General features: G+C 48.1%; 1 protein-coding gene across 11 annotated transcripts in view; it reads right to left on the reverse strand.

Moving 5' to 3' along the window:
* dnm1a (dynamin 1a) overlaps positions 1-21820 on the reverse strand; it is a 42536-nt gene that overhangs the window by 10411 nt on the left and 10305 nt on the right. For 3 of the 11 annotated variants that reach the window (XM_076043588.1, XM_076043589.1, XM_076043585.1), the window contains exons 6-16: positions 21313-21473; positions 21077-21219; positions 20832-20967; positions 20052-20119; positions 19059-19197; positions 14317-14403; positions 14013-14083; positions 13864-13915; positions 12411-12422; positions 10857-10886; positions 10435-10548 (exon numbers count right to left, since the gene is read on the reverse strand). In XM_076043588.1, the coding sequence (XP_075899703.1) occupies positions 10435-10548; positions 10857-10886; positions 12411-12422; positions 13864-13915; positions 14013-14083; positions 14317-14403; positions 19059-19197; positions 20052-20119; positions 20832-20967; positions 21077-21219; positions 21313-21473 (1013 nt within the window). Of the gene's footprint in view, positions 1-10434; positions 10549-10856; positions 10887-12410; positions 12423-13863; positions 13916-14012; positions 14084-14316; positions 14404-17435; positions 17575-19058; positions 19198-20051; positions 20120-20831; positions 20968-21076; positions 21220-21312; positions 21474-21820 lie in introns of all 11 variants that reach the window. The other 8 variants (XM_076043593.1, XM_076043591.1, XM_076043592.1 and 5 more) reach the window with 5 other exon arrangements.

The following is a 21820-nucleotide window of genomic DNA, read 5'->3' on the forward strand; positions in this document are numbered from 1 at the left end:
CTATGTGGCCCTCACAAAGGCAGGGCTCCAGCAGACCCCCGTGACCCTGCGTGAAGGAGGAAGCGAGTGCAGAAAATGGATGGATGGATCAATTGGTCTTAATTGGTGTTTTTTCTCATCATTTTCTCAGCTGAGCTCGAAAAAAAAAGTGGCGGCCTTTCTCTCCCTATAGATGGTGGTGGGGTGACGGGGGGTGGGACAGATAAACGTGGAGGCCACATGACAGCGGCACAAGCCGGCTCGGGTCAGCGACATCTTCCTGTTTAGCAGCTAATTGCAGAGCAGTTAATGTTTCTCTTTGTGCTCTGCCGGCTTTTTTTTTTTTTTTTTTTTTTTTTACCTCTGCGGAGCTTCACGTCTGGACGTGTGATCAATCACCGCTGACCACCAACGAGTAAAAAAAAAAAAAATAGGGGTGGGGGGTGGGGAGGCAGGGGCAGGGGTACCGCAGGCCGCCGGCCACATAAACATGTGAAATCCCCCCACTCACCCCTCACCCCTGCCTCGCCCCCCAACAACGGCCAGACGGTCGGGTGCGAAAGGCTCCAGGTCCAGTGGCGTGTTTAGTGTCTTTCAGCAAAATATAATCACAGCTACACGGTGGCATGGAACCCCCATCTGAGGAGGTCACAGGCAGCTGCTGATTCCCCAGTTCATGTTTTCGAGCGAGGGTCTGTCTGAGTGACAGGCGGCTTCGGGTCCTGGCCGGGTGACACGAAGCAGGAACCGAGCGACCGCACCAGGTGGAACGTTTCCTCAAAAACCTCCCCCGGCTCCCGTGGGATTCGTCCTCCTTCTAGAGAAAGAGACCCCTGGAAAGTGCTGTCGATGCTAAGTGTGGCGGCTGACTGCGCCAAAGCTTCCGTCAATCGCCCTCAAAAAGGCGACAAATCAGATTTGAGACAAATTGGCTGCAAGTGAATCTGATTCAAATCAGATTCCTTCTCAAATCCACATTTGTTCAGATTGGGTCACATTATTGACCCATCTGACAGGTTGCTGTAGCAACAATGTCAGAGCGGAGGCGTCATCCAGCGCAGCGTGTAGTGTGCGACGTCATATAATTGGGACAGCTGCAAAAACAGTCTGCTCAGACTGAGACGCATCTGTCCAAAAGTGATTTGAAACTACGTCTCGAATGTGGTTTCAATCCGGTTTGGAAAAATCGGATTTAATGTGACTTGTGACTGTTCAGACGACAAAAGAGGGGAAATAGACTGACAGTCTGAACGCGGCCATTGTTGCTTCCTTGGTGCAAAGGAAGGCGTTGCACTTTTCCGAGCAAACTTATAAAAAGACGACTAAGGGCGTATTCACACCTGCCCTGTTTGGTTCGAACTAAACCAAAAAAGTCTCTTTTGCGGACCTTTTGGGCTGGTGTGAATACAAACCAGCGAACTCTGGTCGGGGTCAAACAGCCGGTCCGAGACCTGCAAACGCTTGTGTTTGTGTGGAAAAAACAAACAAACATGAGCACAACGAATGCAGCACGCTGGAGATCCACGATTGTTTCCGTATTTTACTGTGTTACCCCGCCCCGTACCGTTTTGTCCAATGATTTGCACAATCTTTGCACACATGTAGGTTTGTTGTCAAACCCTGGGACTCTTGCGAAAATTTCAATGTGAAAAGGAACCGCACCAAACCAAAAAGATACATTGTATTTTGGTCCGGACCAAAGAAAGCGAGCTAAAGGACTTTCCTGGTGTGAAAACGCCCTAAAAATGCTTCCAACGGGACGCTTGGACAGACAGAAGAGTGAAATTTAAAAAAAAAGGCGTTGTATGGGTAAATTGCAAAAAAAAAAAGGAAATTCTTGTGTCAGTCAGTGTAGTATAACTTACAATATATAAAATGTATGAACATGTTTTTGGAGCCTGTTGGCGACGCAGAAAAAACTGCTGTGCGTTCATTATTCTTATTTAATCCATGCGTTGACCCGCGACGTCTGCCCGAGTCTGGCTTCCGTGAAACTGATGTGCAACTGACCGCACACCCTCACACACTCCGACTCTGACCGGTGTTGACGTTACACTCGGGGATATTTGAGGAAACAATCGGGAGCGAGGGGGACAATTTGCAGAAGGAAAAACATCCATTAGTCGTTTATGTGATCGGCGTAAGCAGCATAAACTCTGAATCATCCACAAACCGCCCTCCTCCTCCGCCCGCTCCTCCGCATCTCCAGTTTCCCCTCCACAGTAAAACTTCTGAACCCTGAAACAATGACACAGCAATCAGCTCATTACTGGCTCTGGAACTGACGGCAGCAAGTTTTTTCCTCTGCTTGTTGTTTCATCAAGTCTGTCATTTTTTTCTGCTAAAAGCTGCCACTTCTCCACTCTGTCCTTTCTTTTTTTTTTTTTTTTTTTTACTGAATTCAAGACATTTTCTCCATTCAGCCGTCATCCATCTTACTAACTTCTTGTAATGAGTGTTTTTATACAAGATAACCACGAAGATAAGCGCCGCCTTATCACTCGGGCCTGCAGCAGAGACGTAGAAACCAATGCGACCTTTTGGGTTAAATGGAGCATTATCCCAAGAGGTGTGTGTGTGTGTGTGTGTGTGTGTGTGTGTGTGTGTGTGTGTGTGTGTGTGTGTGTGTGTGTGTGTGTGTGTGTGTGCGTGCCTGTGTCCGCGTGCCTGAGAGTAAAAGCTGTCTTGTCAGTCAAACTCCACTAATGTCTTCCAGTAAAAGGTTTCCCCCTGCTTTGAACCTACCATTCACTTTGTTGCAGAGAAGTGGCTTCGCTTCCACTGGCCGCTGCAGACCACCGGGACAACATATAGCACATGTAGTAGTTGCACCGTGTGATGCTCTTTTGCAGTTTCACGGCCGGAAAGAAAGCTGTGTCCTGAATGCACGTCAAGTTTGCTTCTCTCCTTTTCCAGCCAAAGGTTTTCCACTCTGGTCGTGCTCAAACACACACACACACACTCCCCCCGACTGCTTCTTGATCTCACTCTCCTCCGCTGGAGATGCTTGAATATAACATGACACGAGCAGCTCCACGCCTGTCTTTTTTTTTTTTCTTCTCCCACTCCCGAGGTAGCTTATGCACGACAACCTCTGGGAGCGCGTAAACGATAGCAGCTGTGTTTCAGCGGCTCCTGGCTTGGATGTAGATAGATACAGATATTTGGATGGAGGGAGAGGATAGATGGAGGGAGGGAAGGCGAACACATGGAGTCAGAGTTGCCGCTCGGCAGTCAAACCAGGGCCGCCACGTTCTCAGGACACTTGAACGACGCTGCACGTGCAGCGCGGGGGAACCTTGTGTTTTTTTCCCCTCTTCATGTCTGAAACTCCGGGACGGTTACGTGGATCGGAAAAGTTCCGGGTGGAACTTCGCTTCTGAGGCGAACTTTTAATAGCGTTCGCTCGTGCCGGCGTGACGGTCCGAAGAATGTTGGACGGCGTCGTGTTTACGTCTTCGATCAGGGTTCAAACGCCGGTATGATCCGATCGGACAGGGAAAATAAGCTGTTGTTTTTTTTCATGCGGCTGACGTGTGTGTGTGTGTGTGTGTGTGTGTGTGTTTGTGTGTGTCAACCCAGCGAAAAACATAACGGCGACTTGGCTCGTTGAGCGCAATTGCAAAGAAGGGGGGGAGGGGGGAAACAAAGAAGCTGTTTTTGCAATTTGTGTGTGACTCAGCTGTCTCATGACGTGTGTGAAAGAAGCGCTGGGGAGCTGCTTTCGGGGTTTCAGCTGGCACACACACACACACACACACACACACACACGTATATACACACACACGTATATATACACACACACACACACACACACACACACACACGCTCTCACCTATAAATCTACAGTATTTTTATTGCACATACCGCATGCGCTGCGGATACAGTCACATGCAAATGTGTCGACCTTTCAAGAAAGTCAGGATCACTCGCGCCGGAGCTGCGAGTGCGCTGTGAGTGCGTTTTGCGTCGGCCTGCATACTTTCTCAATACTTCTGCCCTTTGTGACTCAGGGTTTAAAAACGAAGCCGCGGTCGTCCAAACTCTGGAAACATTGTCGGTGCGACCGCAGCGGTTTGCCCCCCTCCCCTCGTTAAAATCCACTCCTTCCTCCTCCCCGCGGCAAAAAAAAAAATGAAGAAAAAAAATCACAAGCGCGAGCGACGACTTCGATCATCTCTCTCTCTCTCCCCGGCCTCCGTGCACGTTTTGCAAACTGCCCTCGTCTTTGCAACCTTTTCCTCTCGCTTTCCCTGCGTGGCTCCTCGTCTCGCTGCTGCCGCTGCTGCCGCTGCTGCCGCTGCTGCCGCTGCTGCCGCTGCTGCTGACTCGTCTCTCCGGGGATCACGCATGCTTTGATTTGGAGCTCAGAAACCGTAGAGCTAAAACAAACACACCTACAACCTCTGCACACACACACACACACACACACACACACACACACACACACACACACACACACACACACACACACACCGGCTTGAAAGCATTGATTACCTCTGAGTTCCAGAGGTAAGAAACCCAAATGTGAGTGGGTGTGTGAAACAAAGAAGGAGGAAAACGTTGACTGCTCACACACACACACACACACACGTATGCACCCTCCATCTCTCTGGTTCTGATTTACCAGTAGTATGTCACCCTTCACCGGCACCCACCTCCCTCCCTCCCTCCCCGTTCCAGCCTGCCCTGGTGTGTGTTGCGCGGGCCGGCCGAGCTGCGCATAAAGGGCCCTTTATTCGAGCGGGACAGGGAGAGGAAATCAGCTTTAGAAGTAAAAACAGAGGGAGCAAGAGCGAGATGGAGACCACAGGGCTGCACATCTGGAGTTATTACAAGGCTTCCTCCTGCTTGCCAAGAAAACACAGACATTCCTGCCCCCTTCGCTACAAAGACCATTCAGCTTCTACGGCGGGGGCCCGGGGGCCCCCACTCCCACACACATCCATCACTGATAAAAACCGCAAAACGGCCAAAAAGGTAAAGAGTCAAGAGAGAAAGAGAGAGGAGGCACGTCTGGATGTCTGGAGAAGGCTCCCTCGCTGCCTCGCTCGCTCGCTCGCTGGTTCGGCCCGGCGAGGGAGCGAGGCAGGGGGTGAGGTGAGGGGGAGGGTGGGTAGAAAAAAAGAAAAGTTTTTACGGCGCACAAATGAATGCACGCCGCTTCCTGTTCACCTTTGACCTTGCACTTTCTCCCCCGAAAAATGACAGAGCGAAGCGGCGGAGGGGGGGGGGGCGGAAAAAAAGGGGAGAAAGGTAGGAGGAGGGGGAGGAGGAGGAGGGAGGAAATCCAGACAGAGGGAGGGAGGGAAGAAAGGAAGAGGAGAGGAGGAGAGGAAAAGAGGAGAGGCCGGCCAGCTCCTCCTCCTTCTCCCTCCATATCTCCTCTCCCCCTCTCTTTACTTTTTCTCCTTCTGTCTCTCGGAGGGGAAACTTGGTGGCCAGCTCCTTTTGCCACGTCTCCAGCCTCCAGCTGCTCTCCTCACCAACCCGGCTGCTGTTTTTTTACGGGCTCCGAGAGGGGTCGACGTCTTCCGAATGGCGCTTGTGCCGAAAAAGGCGCCGATTCTTTTTTTGTTGTTGTTTCTTTTCTTTTTAAAAGAAAAAAAAAGAAGTAGCTCGGGAGCTGAGGCTTAACGAACCCGACGAGAAGAACGCAAACGTCAGCCGATGGAGAAGAGGAGATGCGGTGGTGGCAGAAGAAGGTGAGGCCGGAGGAGAAGGAGCAGGTGGGAGACTCACAGGTACAGTTGGGTTTCCTCTCCGTGGAAAGAGTTCCGTTTTCCTGTTTTCCGCCTGTCGATGAGGTGAAAGGTTACGTCTTGGCAGCAGCCGCTAGGCCCGATTGGCTGCGGCCTGGATTCAACCGCCAGGGATTCAGACCAGAAATGTTTGTCAGGAGTTTCTGTCTTTGCATGATGCCGCTTCAAAAGTTTTTCAATGGCTTGAACTTTGTTTTGTTGTTTTTTTCACTTTCTTGCACTTTGCCTGACAGTCAGCGAGGATAAAACTGTACTATGCTAAATTAATTCCATGCCGATGTCGGCTTTACTCAGTCACAGCAGGCAGACATAGTCCCAACATGTTGCCGCCACCGTAAAACGATCTGCAATTCTTTAAATATTAAATAAATGACTAATTATTTTCCCATATTTTGCAATTTGACACTCAGGAACGTCTGATTCGGTGAAAGACGCCTCTCTTTGTGCTGCTCAGGAGCATCCAGACTGTTTTTTTCTTTTTTTGTTCTCCTCCCACAGCTCAGGTCTGGAATGTTGGTTCTCACAGCGGGAAACTGGAGAGAATGTTGTTGAATCTGCCAGTCGGTGGCTGTCACATTTGTCTAACCTCTCCTCCTCCTCCTCCTCCTCCTCCTCCTCCTCCTCCTCCTCCTTCATCTCCCCACTGGCCTCTTCATACATCTCTCCATCCACTGTTTCTCCCTCAGCTCTCACATGCGCACACTATCGGCCCGATCAGCACTTTCTAGCCAACACAGACTGTGAGAGCCGGACTCAGGAATCTAATATCTAAGCCGCAGAGATTCCGAAATTTCTAAGAAAAAAAAAATAAAGGATACATCCCATCGCATCCCTCCCTCGCTCCCTCCTGCATCCCTTCGGCCGCCCAGCCCGCCTGCCCAGTGTTCAGACTACCTGTTCAGGAAGTAGTGGTTGTACAGTAGTCTGCACATTGGTTAGGCTGGCCGGGGAAGCACGGGACGACCCCCTCCGGAGGACGGGAGGCCTCGCTGCGGGAACGTGCGGCGCCACCCTCGTCCGTCTGCGGCGGCCTAAAAAAAGCCGGCGGGCGAAAGGGCTCCACCGCAGAGGCCTGCTGCTCGCCCAGCCTGGATTTACGAGTGACAAATTGCATAAGTCCAAATGTGTCTCGCTCTGTCGTGGCCTGTTGCGGATGGTGTCTGTGTTTTTTGTTTTTTTTGTTGTTGTTGTTCTTATTTTTTTGTGAAATGTTCCAAACTGGATCAAGCTGTTTCAAATAAAAAAAACGAGACCGTGAAGGTGGAAAATGTGTTTCGACGTCGTTCCTGTCGTCCTGTCGTCTCGTCGTCCAGCCTCGGAAGGATTAGAAAGTCAACTTGTAATTATGCCAACCTGCAGGATCGCGCCGAGATTCCGCGGCCTCTTCAGCAGAGCCGACGGCCAGATGACGGAGGCCGCGACCGCACAGAAGCTTAAAAAAAGATCGCCCGCCCTAAAAGATAACTCACAGCAAAGCCCGAGCCAGCCGTGCAATTACCTCCCTGCCTCCTCATGCAGCTCGCGGGCTTCTTCACCTCAAATGACCATGTGACAGCGCGGCAGAGAGGGAGGGAGGGAGAGAGCGAGAGAGAGAGAGAAGCAGGAAGCGGACACTCCGTCATTGTTTATACTCTGCTGCTTGGAATAGCCCGAAAAAGACGAGAAAATTATCGGTGTCTCCGCTGTTTATAGGTGACATAATGCCAAGCGAGCTTTAAAGAGACCCCAGGTTTTTTTTATTCTCGCCCTCTTTGGTCTTCTCCACCTTTTTAAAGGCGCCACAGTTTGTCCTCCAGCAGGCCTGTCTGTCATTGGCGGGGCTAAAAAAAAAAAAAGAAAAAAAAAAGGACGCATCGAGAAGCGTCGTCAGGCCAAGCCGCAAAACCAGCCTGTTTCCATTTTAGTGCTCTCGACCGCTGTGTCACCGCCTGACACACACACACACACACACACACACACAAACACACACACACACACATGCATGCAGACGTGTTTCTGGCGGCAGAGCTCACAGGCCGCCCGCTTCCACCCCCCCAGGATGTTTACAGCTGGGATCACCAGGAGAGTCTGGTTCAACTTTACAACAGGAGCAGGGAGACCCAGGCACACACACACACACACACACACACACACACACACACACACAAATATATGCACACACACACATGCACTGGCAGCCTATACAACCACAGACGTGGACGTCTGACTTGAACCTACACTTGGATTTTTCTTTCCCTCTTTTTTTTGTTCATTTTACCCGCCTTCACATCTCTCACCACATCTTTCCTGCTGCTTCGAGGAGTTTTAAGCAACAAATCAGCCTGATTCAAAGTGCTGCCATGTCCCGCGGTAATACGGACCAGAAGGTTTGTGCATGCATGCGCACACACACAAGCACGGACACACACAAACTCAGGCAGAAGCATATACATTTACACTCACATACACGCTAACCAAAACATCCTGGCACCCTCAGGTTGGAAGTTCTTATTAGTGTCTGGGGGTGGTGTGTGCGTGAGTGTTTGCGTGAGTGTATGTGTGTGTGTGTGTGTGTGTGTGTGTGTGTGTGTCACCAGGCTGCCGCAAAGGGTTTTCCCCATGACGAGAGGCAGTGGGTGCCGCTGCCGCTGGCTTTTAATTTGGTAGAGAAACGGCCGAGCGTGTTGCTGCCCAATGGGGGCGAAATTCCACCAGAAACGCTGGGAAACACACTGGAAACACTTTCAGCCTGCAAACGTTCTTTTTTTCCCCCAATAAACCAAGAAAAAGAAATAAATAAAACCGCTTCCAACTTTTTAGCAACTGTGTGTGCTTTGGCAAGTCAGCCCCCCCTCCAGGTGCACATGAAAGTTCAAGCCCCCCCGAGTGTGTGTGTGCGCGTGTGTGTGTGTGTGTGTGTGTGTGTATGTGTGTGTGTGTGTGTGTGTGTGCGTGCGTGTGTACGACTGGACTTTGTAAAACTCTTCAGCCTTGATGAAAAACGAAACGTGCACCGCTTTTCTGTCTCTTTGGTCTTTTTCTGTTGTAAATTGCATCGGGCTGCAGTGAACCCCCCCCCACCACCCCACCCCCCCACCACCACCACCACCCCGAGTACCCCCCTACCGCCTTGTCACCCCCCTCCACGGCCCCCAGGCTGAGCCTTGACACCAACACCGTGTGTTGGTTCTGCGTCTCCCGGGCTCAGTTCACTACCTGCCTCATGTTCAAATAAATATACAGTGCCAGGAGTGAGTGGTGGAGGGGCGGAGGCAAGGCCACCAGGAAAATCTGACACGGAGGAGGAAGAGAAGGTAGTCTGTTTCGTTGGGGGGGGGGGGGGGGGATGATGTCGTTTTCATACTCATTCTCAGATCTTGTGTTTTTATCCCAGACCCCAATAGAGCAGGAAAACTGTATCGATGTGCAGAAAACAGCATGTTAAGCCGTCTTCTGCAAAGATGTCTGGTTAAACTCCTTCTCTTTTTGGACCTTCTTGGTGTTTGTAAGGAGGCAGGAGGAGAAAGTTGCCACGACCTGGCTGGAGGTGTCATCCCCCAACCTGGCAGTGGGTGTAGGTGACATCACAATCATCATCTGCAAAATTCACCAGCATGTCAGATAGTCACGTCATTATTGGGAAACACTGGCGAAAGGGATTTTTTTTCAGAAAATAAGTCTTTAAAATGCACAAAGTCATTGGCTGGGATGGGAAAATAACAAGCGGAATCAATCTATCTCTGTTTTTTCTTGACTTCCTGAGTGGCGCCACTTCAATACAACTTAGATATTGATCTAAAGTCCCTGCCAGCGGTCTGAAGAGGAGGAAGGGGAAACAAAAATAAAACCCTGTCGGTTCTCCTGCGGCCTCTCGCTGCCGCCGCTGCCACCGCTGCCGCCACTTCTGCTGTCCCCCGCTCTCTCTCCCTGACCGGCCACTAACCAGAGGCACTCCTGGCCTCCCCTCCCCTCCCCTCCCTCGCCATCCAGCCCCCTCGCTCGCTTGTTCTGCGCTCGGCTCTTTGAAATCAAATCAGTTTATTAGAAGCAGCTTGCATGTGTGCACACATAATTGGTAACAGGGCAGCGCAGGGGTCTCTGGTATGCACATGTGTGTGCCAGCTTCGGTGTCTAAAAGGCTGGGGGGTCCCGGGTGTTGTTGTTTTTTTTTTTTTTTAAAGGGCCTTTGCTACACTCTCTCTCACACTCACGTGCACACTCGCACACACACACACACACACACACACAAAAACGCATGTCAGTGAGAAGAGCAGCTGTGGCTCGGGCCTGGAGACGGACAGACTGGGGCAAACTCCCCAATAGTTCTGCAAAAAGCCTCCTGGCACAAGAAAAAAATAAAACAGTTGGTCCACTAACAAAAGCATCTACCGTCAACTCTTCTCAGTGGGCCACAGGCCAAGCAAGCAGCTCCTCTTTCTGTTGCCAGTTGGATCAAGTGGAAATTATTTTGGATTAGAAAGTGGAAAGGAAACATCTAAAATGTCTCTGGATGAGGTCTGGGAAGAGCTGGAGGAAACCCCCCGCCTCCCGAATTCCTCTGAAATAACCCTTTTGGTTTTTCTTAATTGGTGAAAGAAAAAATCACCACAGCTTAAGAGGAAGTTCATAGAGTCGTGCACGATGTTGTGATCACAATGTCGGACTTTGAATGTGAACCTTTGGCGCGGCGGCGGCGGCGGCGGCGGCGGCTCACCTCGTCGTCTTTGTACCAGGACAGGGACTCTGCGGTGAGGACGAACCAGTACTCCTTGGCTCCGCCCTTCATGATGCCGATGTTGTTGATGGTCAGCCAGCCCTTCCTGATGACCTTGGACACGCACAGGAATAAAAAAGCACCGTCACAACGCTTGCACGCAGCAGCAGGTACAAAAAAAACGAACAAAAAAAGATTCCATTGACCAAACACTGGCATGTGGTCTCACTGCCTCTAGTGGACATAGGAGGTAACTGCCACTGGCAACACCAAAGGGGGGTGACGCTCACCTACGTCAATAAACACATTTCTGCTTGCACTCATTTCTCTCTCTTATCTTGGCCTTGCTCGCTCCTCTCGCACTCTATCCATCAAACAGGGGGCACGCACACATACTGTACAGGATTACTGGTGTTATTTACCTTGAACCGATCGTTAACTCCTCTCTCAGGCTGAATGAGAACGTGGACAGTCAAAGTCAAGTCAAGAATTTGTTCAACTTTTTTTTTGTTTGTTTATTTGTTGTTTTTTTGTTTTTTTTCAAGTAGCAGCACATCACAGCCAGCCGGCTGCTGGGACGGCAGCTCGGGGGACGGGAAGCAGGGCTGGGAGCAAAGGGCAGGAGGGGATGCTATACAGTAACAGTGGCCCAGGTTGTGGAGGCCATGCAGTGAAAAGTGTGGACCTTTGCAGTTAACTTCAGGTATTTTTTTTTTTTTTTGCTCCATCAAAGCCTATTTTTAAACTTAATATGTTCCTCATTTCCTTTCATCTTGAGTTCCTGCACAGTAGCTGCATTTCCATTACCAATAAAATGACCTAACTATCGTAATAAAGAACTGCTACTGGAAACACCTAAATTTAAAAAAAACAACAACCTTGAAATATGGCTAAAAGGTTTTGACGCTCTCATGAGGTGGTTTTTCAGACGTATCCATATAGAGGTATATCGCAAAAGTGTCATGGAAACACTTTTTTCGCATTTACACGTCAGCAGTACGGGGTCATGTGACCAGTTCACATATAACAACCATTCTTGACAGCAAACAAAAGCAAACGTAATTCTTGTAAAATCTTGTCGATTTTACGAGAATTATGGCTAATTGTGGTTATAATTGCGGTTATAATAACTTCAAGCCATTCAGTGGAAACACCTGCCAATCGCAGTTGAAATTTGAGAAATATCGCTTTTATTTTGCGGAAAAACTTTCACGGAAACGCAGTTACTGTTTTTTTATGTGTCTGAGTGGAAGGTTTCAAAACGAGGTGCAGTGACGTATCGGCGCTCAGCCTTTGACAGACTGCGGCTGCTGCTCGGCGATGAGGGGCGTCGGCTGTTAGCAGGCCAACAGAAGCGGCAGGGGGAGAACTTTATCCATTTGTCAACAGGAAGTGAACGCTTTGTTTACAATGTGCCCCTGACCTTTGACCCGGACCTGGGTGGTTGTTTTGAGAGGTGAAACTGGGGACTGACAAATGTGTGGGTCTGGTCTTCTGCTTGTCGTGGGTGAGCAGAGGGAGGGGCACAGAAGGCAGAAACATTACGGAAAAAATGAATTGTTTGATTGTCATCTTCAAGGAAGAAGAGGTCTTCCTGTCACTGTCTAATCTCTCTTTTTGTGTTACAGCTTTAATGGTGGTGAATCTACACTTGTTTCTAATGTGTGTGTGTGTGTGTGTGTGTGTGTGTGTGTGTGTGTCTGCAGGGAGGGTCGCAGCTGCAACAGAGAGAGGAAGGGAAAGCAGCCAAGCACATCCTCCCGCCGACAGCAGCCACCTGCTCCTCCGCTGCTCCTCACCTCGCACACACTCACACATTCCTACAGCCACTGAAGGCACCGTCTACCCACCGCAGCCCAGCGCACGTCAGGGGACTCCTGATTCTAAACTGAAGTGGGCAAAAGCCTCGTCCGCAGCACATGCACCTAGGCGCACACAAGGGCACACGCACTCATGCGCTCTGCACTGCTACTCACCATGATCTCATCCTGGAGCAGAGAACCCACAGAGGGCAGCAGGAGGAAGAGGAGGAGGAGGAGGATGTAGGGGGAAATAGGAGAGAAAGCAAAGACATAGAGAGGAGAAAAAATTCACTCAAAGAAAAACCAAAAAAACAGACACATCAAAGAGCAAAGAAGAGAATCTCAGTTACAGATTATAAAGAGTGAAAAGACAGGAAAGGACTGAATGGCTTTCAGAGTGTGAAGGAGTCTCAGTTTTGCCATGCCAAAGAAACATTTGCCTCGTCTGGCTTGTGACTTCCTCTTTTATTTTGAAATTCAACTCTCCTTCCGCGTGGCAACTTGCCCCCTAGCATGTTTCCCTCACCTGATTGTCTTTCCGCGCCCTGACGGTTTCCACCTGTTTCCACCAGGTTTCCACCTGTGTGAGTTTCCCTTTGTCTTGTCTCCTGTGTCAGAGAACCAGACTCTACTGGTTTCATTCCGATTCGTCATTTCTGGTAAGTACTCTGGCTACATCCTTCTCCCTACGTGAGAGTGATTTTAATTTCCTTTTATATCCTCCCTAAGTGTTTTTAATGATATTCTAGTCAGACTGTTTTTCACTTTGAGAGTGTTTCTTTTTTTATTATTTCAGCTTCAAGAACTGAAGTTCTTGCTTTGCTCAAGTCTAAACTCAGTACCGATATTCACAAGTGATTTCTGTGAACCATTGCAGCATTCTAGTGATTTTGAAAAAAAAAAAAAATTAGAACTAATCAAGGTTTAGAGTTACGCACTATGTGGCACTTATGATGTTGTGCACTTAAGAGCCAGTTTTGACTGATAATGGTAACATGTAAATGCAAATGAACTGTTTCCATGAGAAATATTTTTCTGTAATTACAGTTTGCAAAATTTTAAGATTAACTTAAGAGCGCCAACTGATGTGAACTGATATGAACGGTAATCCATCACTGTGGGCTCTGTTTTGAAGTCTGCACCTAAAGAAAAACAAAACTGGCATAATCTCAATCAGTGCGTGCACGCCAGGATCCAGGCGGATAATTTAAATTTCCACTCCGGGCCGAGTCGGCAGGGTTTTGATATTTTACGGCCGACCTCTGACCCCGCTGATGTCACGGCGACCCTCCCCAAGAGGACGACTTCCCTTCGAGATCCCAACAACTGTTGCCCATTAGTGTGTAACACGCACCAGAACCGCTTTGTGTAGGATGTGGAGCGCTGCCCGGAGGTGGGGCAGCCTGGATGAGTAACAGGATCTCATAATGTACGACTGTCCTGCATTCAGCGCGAGCCAAACACAGAGCTGGGAGCTAACGGGATAAAAGCCTACAGCAAAACGTGAAATATGACCATCAGATGTGAAGGCGGGAAACACGAGGGGATGAGTTCCGTCTGAGGTTGCGCGCCACTCGGACGCGGGGCTGCTTGTTGGAACATTCCTGCTCGGATCTGGGCCTCGTACCTGGTTGCCTGCGGCCTTCTTCTTGCTCATTTGGTTGATCCTCTGCTGGGCGCTGCGCGGGAGGAAAAGGCATCAGGAAGAAACTTTACAGTGGAGGAAAAACTGCGTGGAGCTCAGAACAAAAGAATTGAAAATAACGAGAAGCTCACTTGGCGAAACCGATGAAGTCCTCGTGGTTGGTGTTCATGTAGGACAGCTCGATGTCTATCAACAGCAGCACCTGAATTTGAGACGGTTAAAAGGGGGGGGGGGGTCAACACTGGATGCTGCTAATCGGCTTCTTATACCCGATTTTATCAACTTGATGATGTTCAAGTCTCTTTTAAAACCTGTTTTATGCAGAAGTGCTAAAAATAAAACAATTTAATACATTTAGACAAACAAGATAAAATAACAGCGATGCATCTCATCTTTAACCGTTCACTTCCTGTCTGAGGGTTCAGAAGCTGTCACCTGATTCTTGGTGCGACTCTCTCGGTCCCTGATGTGCTGGGTGACGATTCTCTCCATCTCCTCCCTCAGCTGGGGATACTGGGCCAGCTGGAGGCAGACGGCACAGTATGTGGGTAGGTACAAAAAACACACACACACACACACACACGGCAGGTCACACAGGGACAACTCATTCAACCGCTACATTTGTCATCTCTCTGATTCACGGCTCACAGTGCCACAAACACAAACGGAACATAATGCAGAAACAAACACGATGAAATAAATATTAAACGTGTTATGTTGAAGGGGTTTGATCCCAGACTGTGCACAACATGAGCGGCGCTCAGATTGTTTCAATGGGCTGGGTATGCAAAATGTTGCCCAGGTCACGAAAAAATGGGAAAAACGCAGCGCAGTCGTGCAAAGTCTGCGATATTACCACACAAATGCAGAATAAACAAGGTTCCTGGCACAAAAGGTTCCTCCTTCCCAGCACACTGTGGGGCTTTTTTTTTTTCTTTTCTTTTTTTTCCATGAGCTCATTGCGAACCCACGAACTCAGACATTGGTGGGTCTCCAGCGTGACACAAACACACTTTGGGGTAGAAGTGTGTGTGTGTGTGTGTGTGTGTGTGTGTGTGTGTGTGTGTGTGTGTGTGTGTGTGTGTGTGTGTGTGTGTGTGTGTGTGTGTGTGTGTGTGTGTGTGTGTGCGTGCGTGGGGTGGCGGGAAATGAGAAAAGATCAAAATCACAATGCAAGAAAAGAAAAATACACAGACTCTCTTCTCGCAAGTTACGATGCATCTTTCATGTCCGTGAGATGGTTTGTTGGGTGAGTGGAGGTCAACATTTTTTTTTGGTTTTCTTGCTTCCTGAGCTTGAAATGATTACAAAGCAGAGAGAAAAGCCATTTAAAAATAAATAAATAAATGCTTTCCAATAATGGGACACAGTGCGCAGAAGACGGTCTGTGTGCGAGAGAGAAACAAGTGAGTTTTTTTGGTATTTTTTCAATTCTCCTTGTTTCTTTGCACTCAAAACTGCAAATGAAAGTTGTCCACTTGAAGTCGTCCGGCCCGCTGTAACTCGGCACAGGAGGAGCTGAACTGAGCGGGACTTTTTAGACTTTGGCAAAGAGGAAGTTCGATGCATAAACACAATTATGCTGAGCTGAAATGAAGCTTTCAGAACACGGCTAAAGAAGGAACCAGCCACAAGAATATTCAATCAACATTATCATATTATCTTCCAGCCCTTTTCAATTTATTCCATAGAAGAAGCCAAATGCACCAAGGCCACATCAACATTTTGAAGAAATGTAAGAAAAAATGTTGTTGGTTGTGCCTGATTCAAAAAGAATTGAACTGTTTTAGCAGTGTCCCATTATCAATGAGGATTTAGATGAAGCATCTCATCGTGTGAACTCAATAAGACCCAATGAAAACCATTGGAGGAAAAAAAAAAAAAAGCATTTCAGAGCAATTTTTTTGGAAGCAATGCATCTTGAAAAGATGCATCATAACTTGAAGAAAGAACAAGTCTGTCAAAGTCTGTGTCATAAAAGGAGACACAGAAAAACAAAACTGAAGTGGAAAAAAAATAAGGAGCAGGCAGAGTCACTGTCACTGAGTCAGAAGGACATGCAATGCGAGGGAGCGAAAACACAGGCTGGGAGAGCAGCAGCAGCAGCAGAAGAAGAAGAAGATAGATGGCGATGACAATGGAGGAGAAGGACGTCAAACTGACCCCGTTGTGGATTTTCCCAAACACTGTTTCTTATCGTACACCTTCTTTAGGCATAGAATGTTTCTGACAGCAGAAACCAAGGTTATGATGTGACAGAGGCGAGAAATCCAAAGGAGGTCATTTAGTCGTTTTGCTTTTCGCAGGGGGCGGGAGGGAGGCAGCAGCAGCAGGGTTGGAGGGTTAGAGGACGACAGGATGGAGGTTGAAGAAGGAGGAAACAAAGAAAGACGTTCCAAATCAGTTTGCCGGTGAACCAAGGAATCATCTGTCGCAAACCGAGGGACAGAAATAAAGACTTCAACTCATATAAATATATATATATATATTTAAAGGAATCTTATAGACGTATAATGAAGTTACGTATTAAAGAAAGTCGTGTTTAACATGCAGGTTTAGAGGCAACGGGTTGTTAAAGCAAAATGTCAATGCCAGGCCAATTATTGACACAGGACAAAAAACCAAAGTTTTAATCAGAACGCAGGTCATTGGATATTCAGGGTAAGGACAGACCGATGTCTGCAGTAGCATCAAATTAGCACTAATTACTTCATTTACTAATTCATTATTTAAAGTCACATGGTCTAATCAACAACAGCGTGGTGGTGTTTTGCATACGGAGCAAATCAATATATTTCCTAAGCCCTTAATTTTGAAGTTTTTTTAAACAACAAGCAAAAATTTCAAGTTATATTGAAATATCTCCAAAAACGTCTTTGAATTAATAATTGTTAAAGTGTCTTTAAAATCATTGCCCTAAGTGTGTTAAATTATTTTTTATTCAGTAACAGAGGTGCTGTGCAGCCAAGCCTGGGCCTGGTGGCCCCATGTGGTATTACAACAAAACATTTCTTTTTCAATCTATTTCAGAGACGGTTGCAGCTTTGCTTGATTAATTATTATGCTAGCTTTACATTTTTAGAAAACAGCATATTTAGCCCTCTGTTTACAGCTAGTTAATGTTCCTAGTAAAACTGATGCCTTGTTGTACCTTCCACTAGTGTGATTTTGAACTAAGCAGTTTTGTGACATCACAATGGGCTGAATTTTGGCCCTGTGATAGTTCAGTGACAGGATAGGGACACTGATTATTGTTGAAAAAATATAATTGCGTAATATATTCATTTGCATAGTATGGGACTGGGTAAAATGTAGAAACAGTTGTGGGCTTAAAATAATTACTGTGGAGCTATTAACAGTTTAACTTTATACAGAAAACTTCAATCAGTCTTAAAAAACATTCTTCCGTTTCCAACAACAACTGGTGCGCGTCTCTTATTTGTCATGTGACTCCTGGTACTGGTTGGTACAAATTGGCCGGCCATCGGTCCGCCCCTACCCAAGGCAACACAAAATGAAAAAGTAAGTGGCCGAGCTTCTAGTTGGAATTTTACCTTTTGGCTACACTTTCGTATGGTGGAGGTGAGTTCGCTCACCACCATATCTATACACTTGAGTGTGGGTCCCTTCAGCTTTTGGATCTGCTTTTTCACTATGGCCTCAAAGGCCAGGTCAGGGGTGAACAGCCCCGTCCTGTAGGGATAGGCAGGTGGCGGGGGGGGAGGAGGAGAGAGAGAGAAGAGGGGAAAGAAAGACATGATGGACAAATGAGGAGGGAGGAAAGCAACCAATGAGGACGAGGAAAATTAAAAGGAGAATAAACAGATGGTACGGTAGAGGGGCGATACACAGATGAGAGGGATGGATTTAAAATGAAAATTAGTTTTAAAAAAGGACAGAAAGGGGTGTGGAGGTTGGTGTGGGGGGGGGGGGGGGGTAAACAGCACAGCAGATAGAAAATGCAAGTGAGACATTTCGGTTTCCCTTGAAGCCATTCTAGAACAAGGCAGCGCTGGAGTCTCTCTCCACCGGCAGAGAAGAGTTCAGAGGAAGAGGAAGAGAAAGAGGAAGAGGAAAAGGAGAGGAGGAAATACAGAGAGATCTCAGCCGGCAATCAACTCCACCAGCCCGATAAAACACTCCAAGCAATCCCAGTGCGAGACCTCAGCCGTGCAGCCCGACCGTCAGCCAAAACGCCGCACCCGTGCCTCCATCTTCCCCCTGGCCTCCTGAAATTCACGACCCACAGAATTTAACCCCCTTCTCCAAACGGCCACCGTGTTGTCAGAGAGTCTGGCCGTGGTTTTAAACCAGGTCCGTGACCGTTGGATGCAGCTTCTTCAGCTTCTCCATGGCCCCCTGAACGCTCCTTAAGATTCACGGCTTCTGTCTGCTGCAGGTGCACAGCTTCAGTCTCACAAACACGCACGCACGCACGCACGCACGCACGCACGCACAAAGAAGTCTAGGCGCTGAGGTCATCCAACAACGCGGCAGTCCGCCAAGCTGACGAATGATGCTTTTGACATGTGAAGGCTTTTTGCAAGCCAACAAAAGAGAGAGAGAGAGAAAAAAAACCTGCTCTCATCTGAAGTGCTTTTGGCAAACATCGGACTTTATCACATCACCTGCGTCCCCTTTACACAGGTGATTCTCATTTTTACCGACAGCAAGATAAAGAGGATAATATATAAGGGACAAAAAACATTCCCCATAGCAAATAGTACAGCATGAAAATATCTATACTTTTGAAAGTGGGACATGACTAGAAGATGATGAAACATATGGATATTCAATTCAAAACAAAAAGTGTCAATATGTTTATTTGAATATTTGTTCTAGTCATGATAACCATCATGGAGTACTTGAACTCCTATGACACTTCATTGTTTTGCAGGCGCCTGCGTTGCGATGACCACTCAGCCTCCACACTGACGTTCTCCAGCACAGCGTTCCACCACGGCCAGCCCGTCCAGCCAGACCCGGGTTGAAGCGGCACAGTCGGCAGGCGGGCGGGCGGGCAGGGAGGCAGCTGGGTAGGTGTAAGGCAGCCAACCCTGCCAGTCCGGGTCACAATTACAGGGAGTGAACAGCAGGGGGCACCAGGGTTGAGAATGAATATTGAAAGAGAAAGGACAAAGCTAGCTATTTTTCTTTCTTTCTTTTTTTTTTTTTACCTTCTTGGTACACTGCCTAACCGTAATGACTAGCTCAGATATGACCATGTCCACACATTTGGTGCACGGCTCTTTAATCTTCCCAATCTGCCTTTTCACAATGGTCTCAAAGGCCATATCCGGGGTGAAGAGGCCAGTTCTGCCCGCCAGGGAGAGATCAGAACCAGCAGAAGAAAGAATAGACAGGGGGAGGAGGAGGAGGAGGAGGAGGAATAGGTGAAAAGAAGAGTGTTAGTTGTGAAGAATCTTCCACACGTTTGTCAATATTAACCTTCCAAAACATACAAGAGAAGAGAGCAGTAGAAAGTTATCTCCATCTACTTCTGCACAGGCTGTTGCGTTGCCTTTTACTTGCAAACAATAGATTTTATTGACTGAACATAACGGGATCGCCTGAAAGTCAACTAGAAAACGGTCTCATTTCAGATTCTAACTTTTGAGTTAAATGAACCGCACTACGGATGGCCGACATTCAGTAGATCTACCCCTCAGTCTATCCATATAATAAATGAACTACCATGTTTTGGCATGTAATCTAATTTGAAAAGGGTTTTTCCACGATACAAACGCACCATATAAATGGAATAAAAACGGAAGAAGATTTGGGCCACAAGAAGAGAAAACAAAATATCAACAAAGATGTTTTTTGCCAATTCGAGAATAAAGTTTCAGTACATTTTGTGAATAACGTCAAAAATCTGAGAATAAAGTTGAAATTTTAAGATTAAAGTGGAAATTTGGAGAAAAGTTTTTGAGATTAAAGTCGAAATACCGAAATTTCGACTTTAACCTACATCTGAGGTCAAACTTCCACCGTCTGACTGCAGCCGCCTCCATCAATATTGAGCAGAGCAGTCAGCGCGCCGCCGAGGCCCTGGCGGCTGCATATCAAGGTCGGCTGATAAACCAAGGTGTCTGGCAACGAGGGGAGGGGAAGGATGATGGCGCAAAGAGGGGGACACGGAAGCAGGAGGTGGGAGAGGCCAGACGTGCCTGATTCCGTGGATGTTCTTGATGGCGTAGCTGATCTCCTTGCGCAGCTCCTTCTCGTCAAACTCCATCTGCAACAGCAAAAGCAGGAAAGGCCGGTAAACGAAAATATACTGTGTGTCCTCAGAAACGTCAGTCCGTTCCAAGGTGGCTCCTTGATCGCTCTGCCGCTGGAGACTGTTCCAAGTGCCCAGCATTTGCTGAACTCGCTCATTCTGACTCCCTTTTCCCTCATAGATTGCTGGTTTAGGAAGCAGGCAGCTTGGTCCTGCCGCTGGAGAACCAGAATTTTCAGAGGCCTCCGTCACGGAGAGTAAGTTTTATATCCTCAGAGGGAGGGCGAGAGAGGACGGAGGAGAGGGAGTAGGTTCTGAGAGGCAGCGGGGGGGCACTGGGACTGGGGGGCAAGGAAAGGACAAAACCATGAGGGGGAACGAGAGTGAGAGGAAGAAACTGAGGAGGGATTTTTAGTTATCATGGCGTAGGAGACGGAGGACGGTTCGGAAAAACAAAGAATTTTCCTTTACCTCCTCCCTTTATTCAGTTGACGCGGCTTCAATTAGCTTAGATTGCAACAGTGTCGACCTGGTTCAAAAAGGGAAGCCTGGAGCTGTTGCAACGTGGCTCAGCTGGCAGTAAAACTCGATCTGATTAGTTTTGTCCACTTCCAAGTTTTTCCAAATAGGCCTCCAAAAGAACTGGGACCAATCCTGTTTCAGTTAGATATAAATAAATAAATAAATAAATAAATAAATAAATAGAAATAAAGAAGTAGTGGCGTACCTTCACCAGCTCGAAGGGGAAGCGCTCGTGGAAGATGCGGTTGATCCGCGCGCCGCCCGACAGCTCGGCCGTGTCGATCTGGTCCCCGGAGCCCTCTATGCACTTCTCAAAGTCCACGGAGAACTGCTGCACCATCCTGCCGGGGCGAGAGCACACACACACACGCACACACACCCTTGTCACTCGCTGCTCCCCCCCACCCTCCACCGGGGGTCCCTCTCGCCGCCGCACCGCCGTCCACTCACTGCAGCAGAGCCTTGGTCTTGCGGGACGGGTCGTCGGGCCGGAAGTTCTTGTACTCCTCCACCTCCTTCTCTATGGAGAGCAGCTGGCTCTGCAGCTTGGCCCGCAGGCCCGGCAGGGTGTCCCGGATGTGGTTGGTCAGTTGCTGCATTGGGTTTTTTTTTTTATGTGTGAGAGTTATATCACGATTAACATGATTATTATATTGATGTAGTGAGGAGGCTGATTTTTTGCACACCTGATTGAGGACTTTCTGGAGGTACGGGGTGCCCATGCGGTCGGCCAGGTGTCTGTAGCTGGGATGGCTGAGGAAGAACTTCCTCTCGGCGGCCATGGCGGCGTTGATGTCCTTCTTCCCGTCGATGTCCTTCTGGCTCCTGTTCACCACGCCGATGTAACCTGGACGCGACCACAGGGGCCAAAGAGAGGTGCCGGAGAGACGTTTACAACTATCAAACAACGGCAGAGCTCTTTTATTGTGACTTCCTGGAATTTTTGTTTTTCTTTAAGAGCCTCATTCTAGGACTCAATGTCCGACATGAGACCCATGAATGAGGAGCCAAACCTCAGAGAAACAGTCCCTGCAGGACCAAACCGCTTGTGTTTAATAATGTTTAGATGATGGAAACCATGTTTGAAGGGAGACCATAAAAAATGTAGGATATAGGAATAGGAGAGAGGAGGAAGGAAGCAAAAAACAGAGTAATTACAAGAATAAATGTCCGTCTGTGTGTGTGTGTGTGTGT

The sequence above is a fragment of the Nelusetta ayraudi genome, unplaced genomic scaffold (genome assembly GCF_046127955.1).
Source record: "Nelusetta ayraudi isolate G7.1 ecotype Tasmania unplaced genomic scaffold, CSIRO-AGI_Nayr_v1 ptg000076l, whole genome shotgun sequence".
Classification (NCBI taxonomy): Eukaryota; Metazoa; Chordata; class Actinopteri; order Tetraodontiformes; family Monacanthidae; genus Nelusetta; species Nelusetta ayraudi.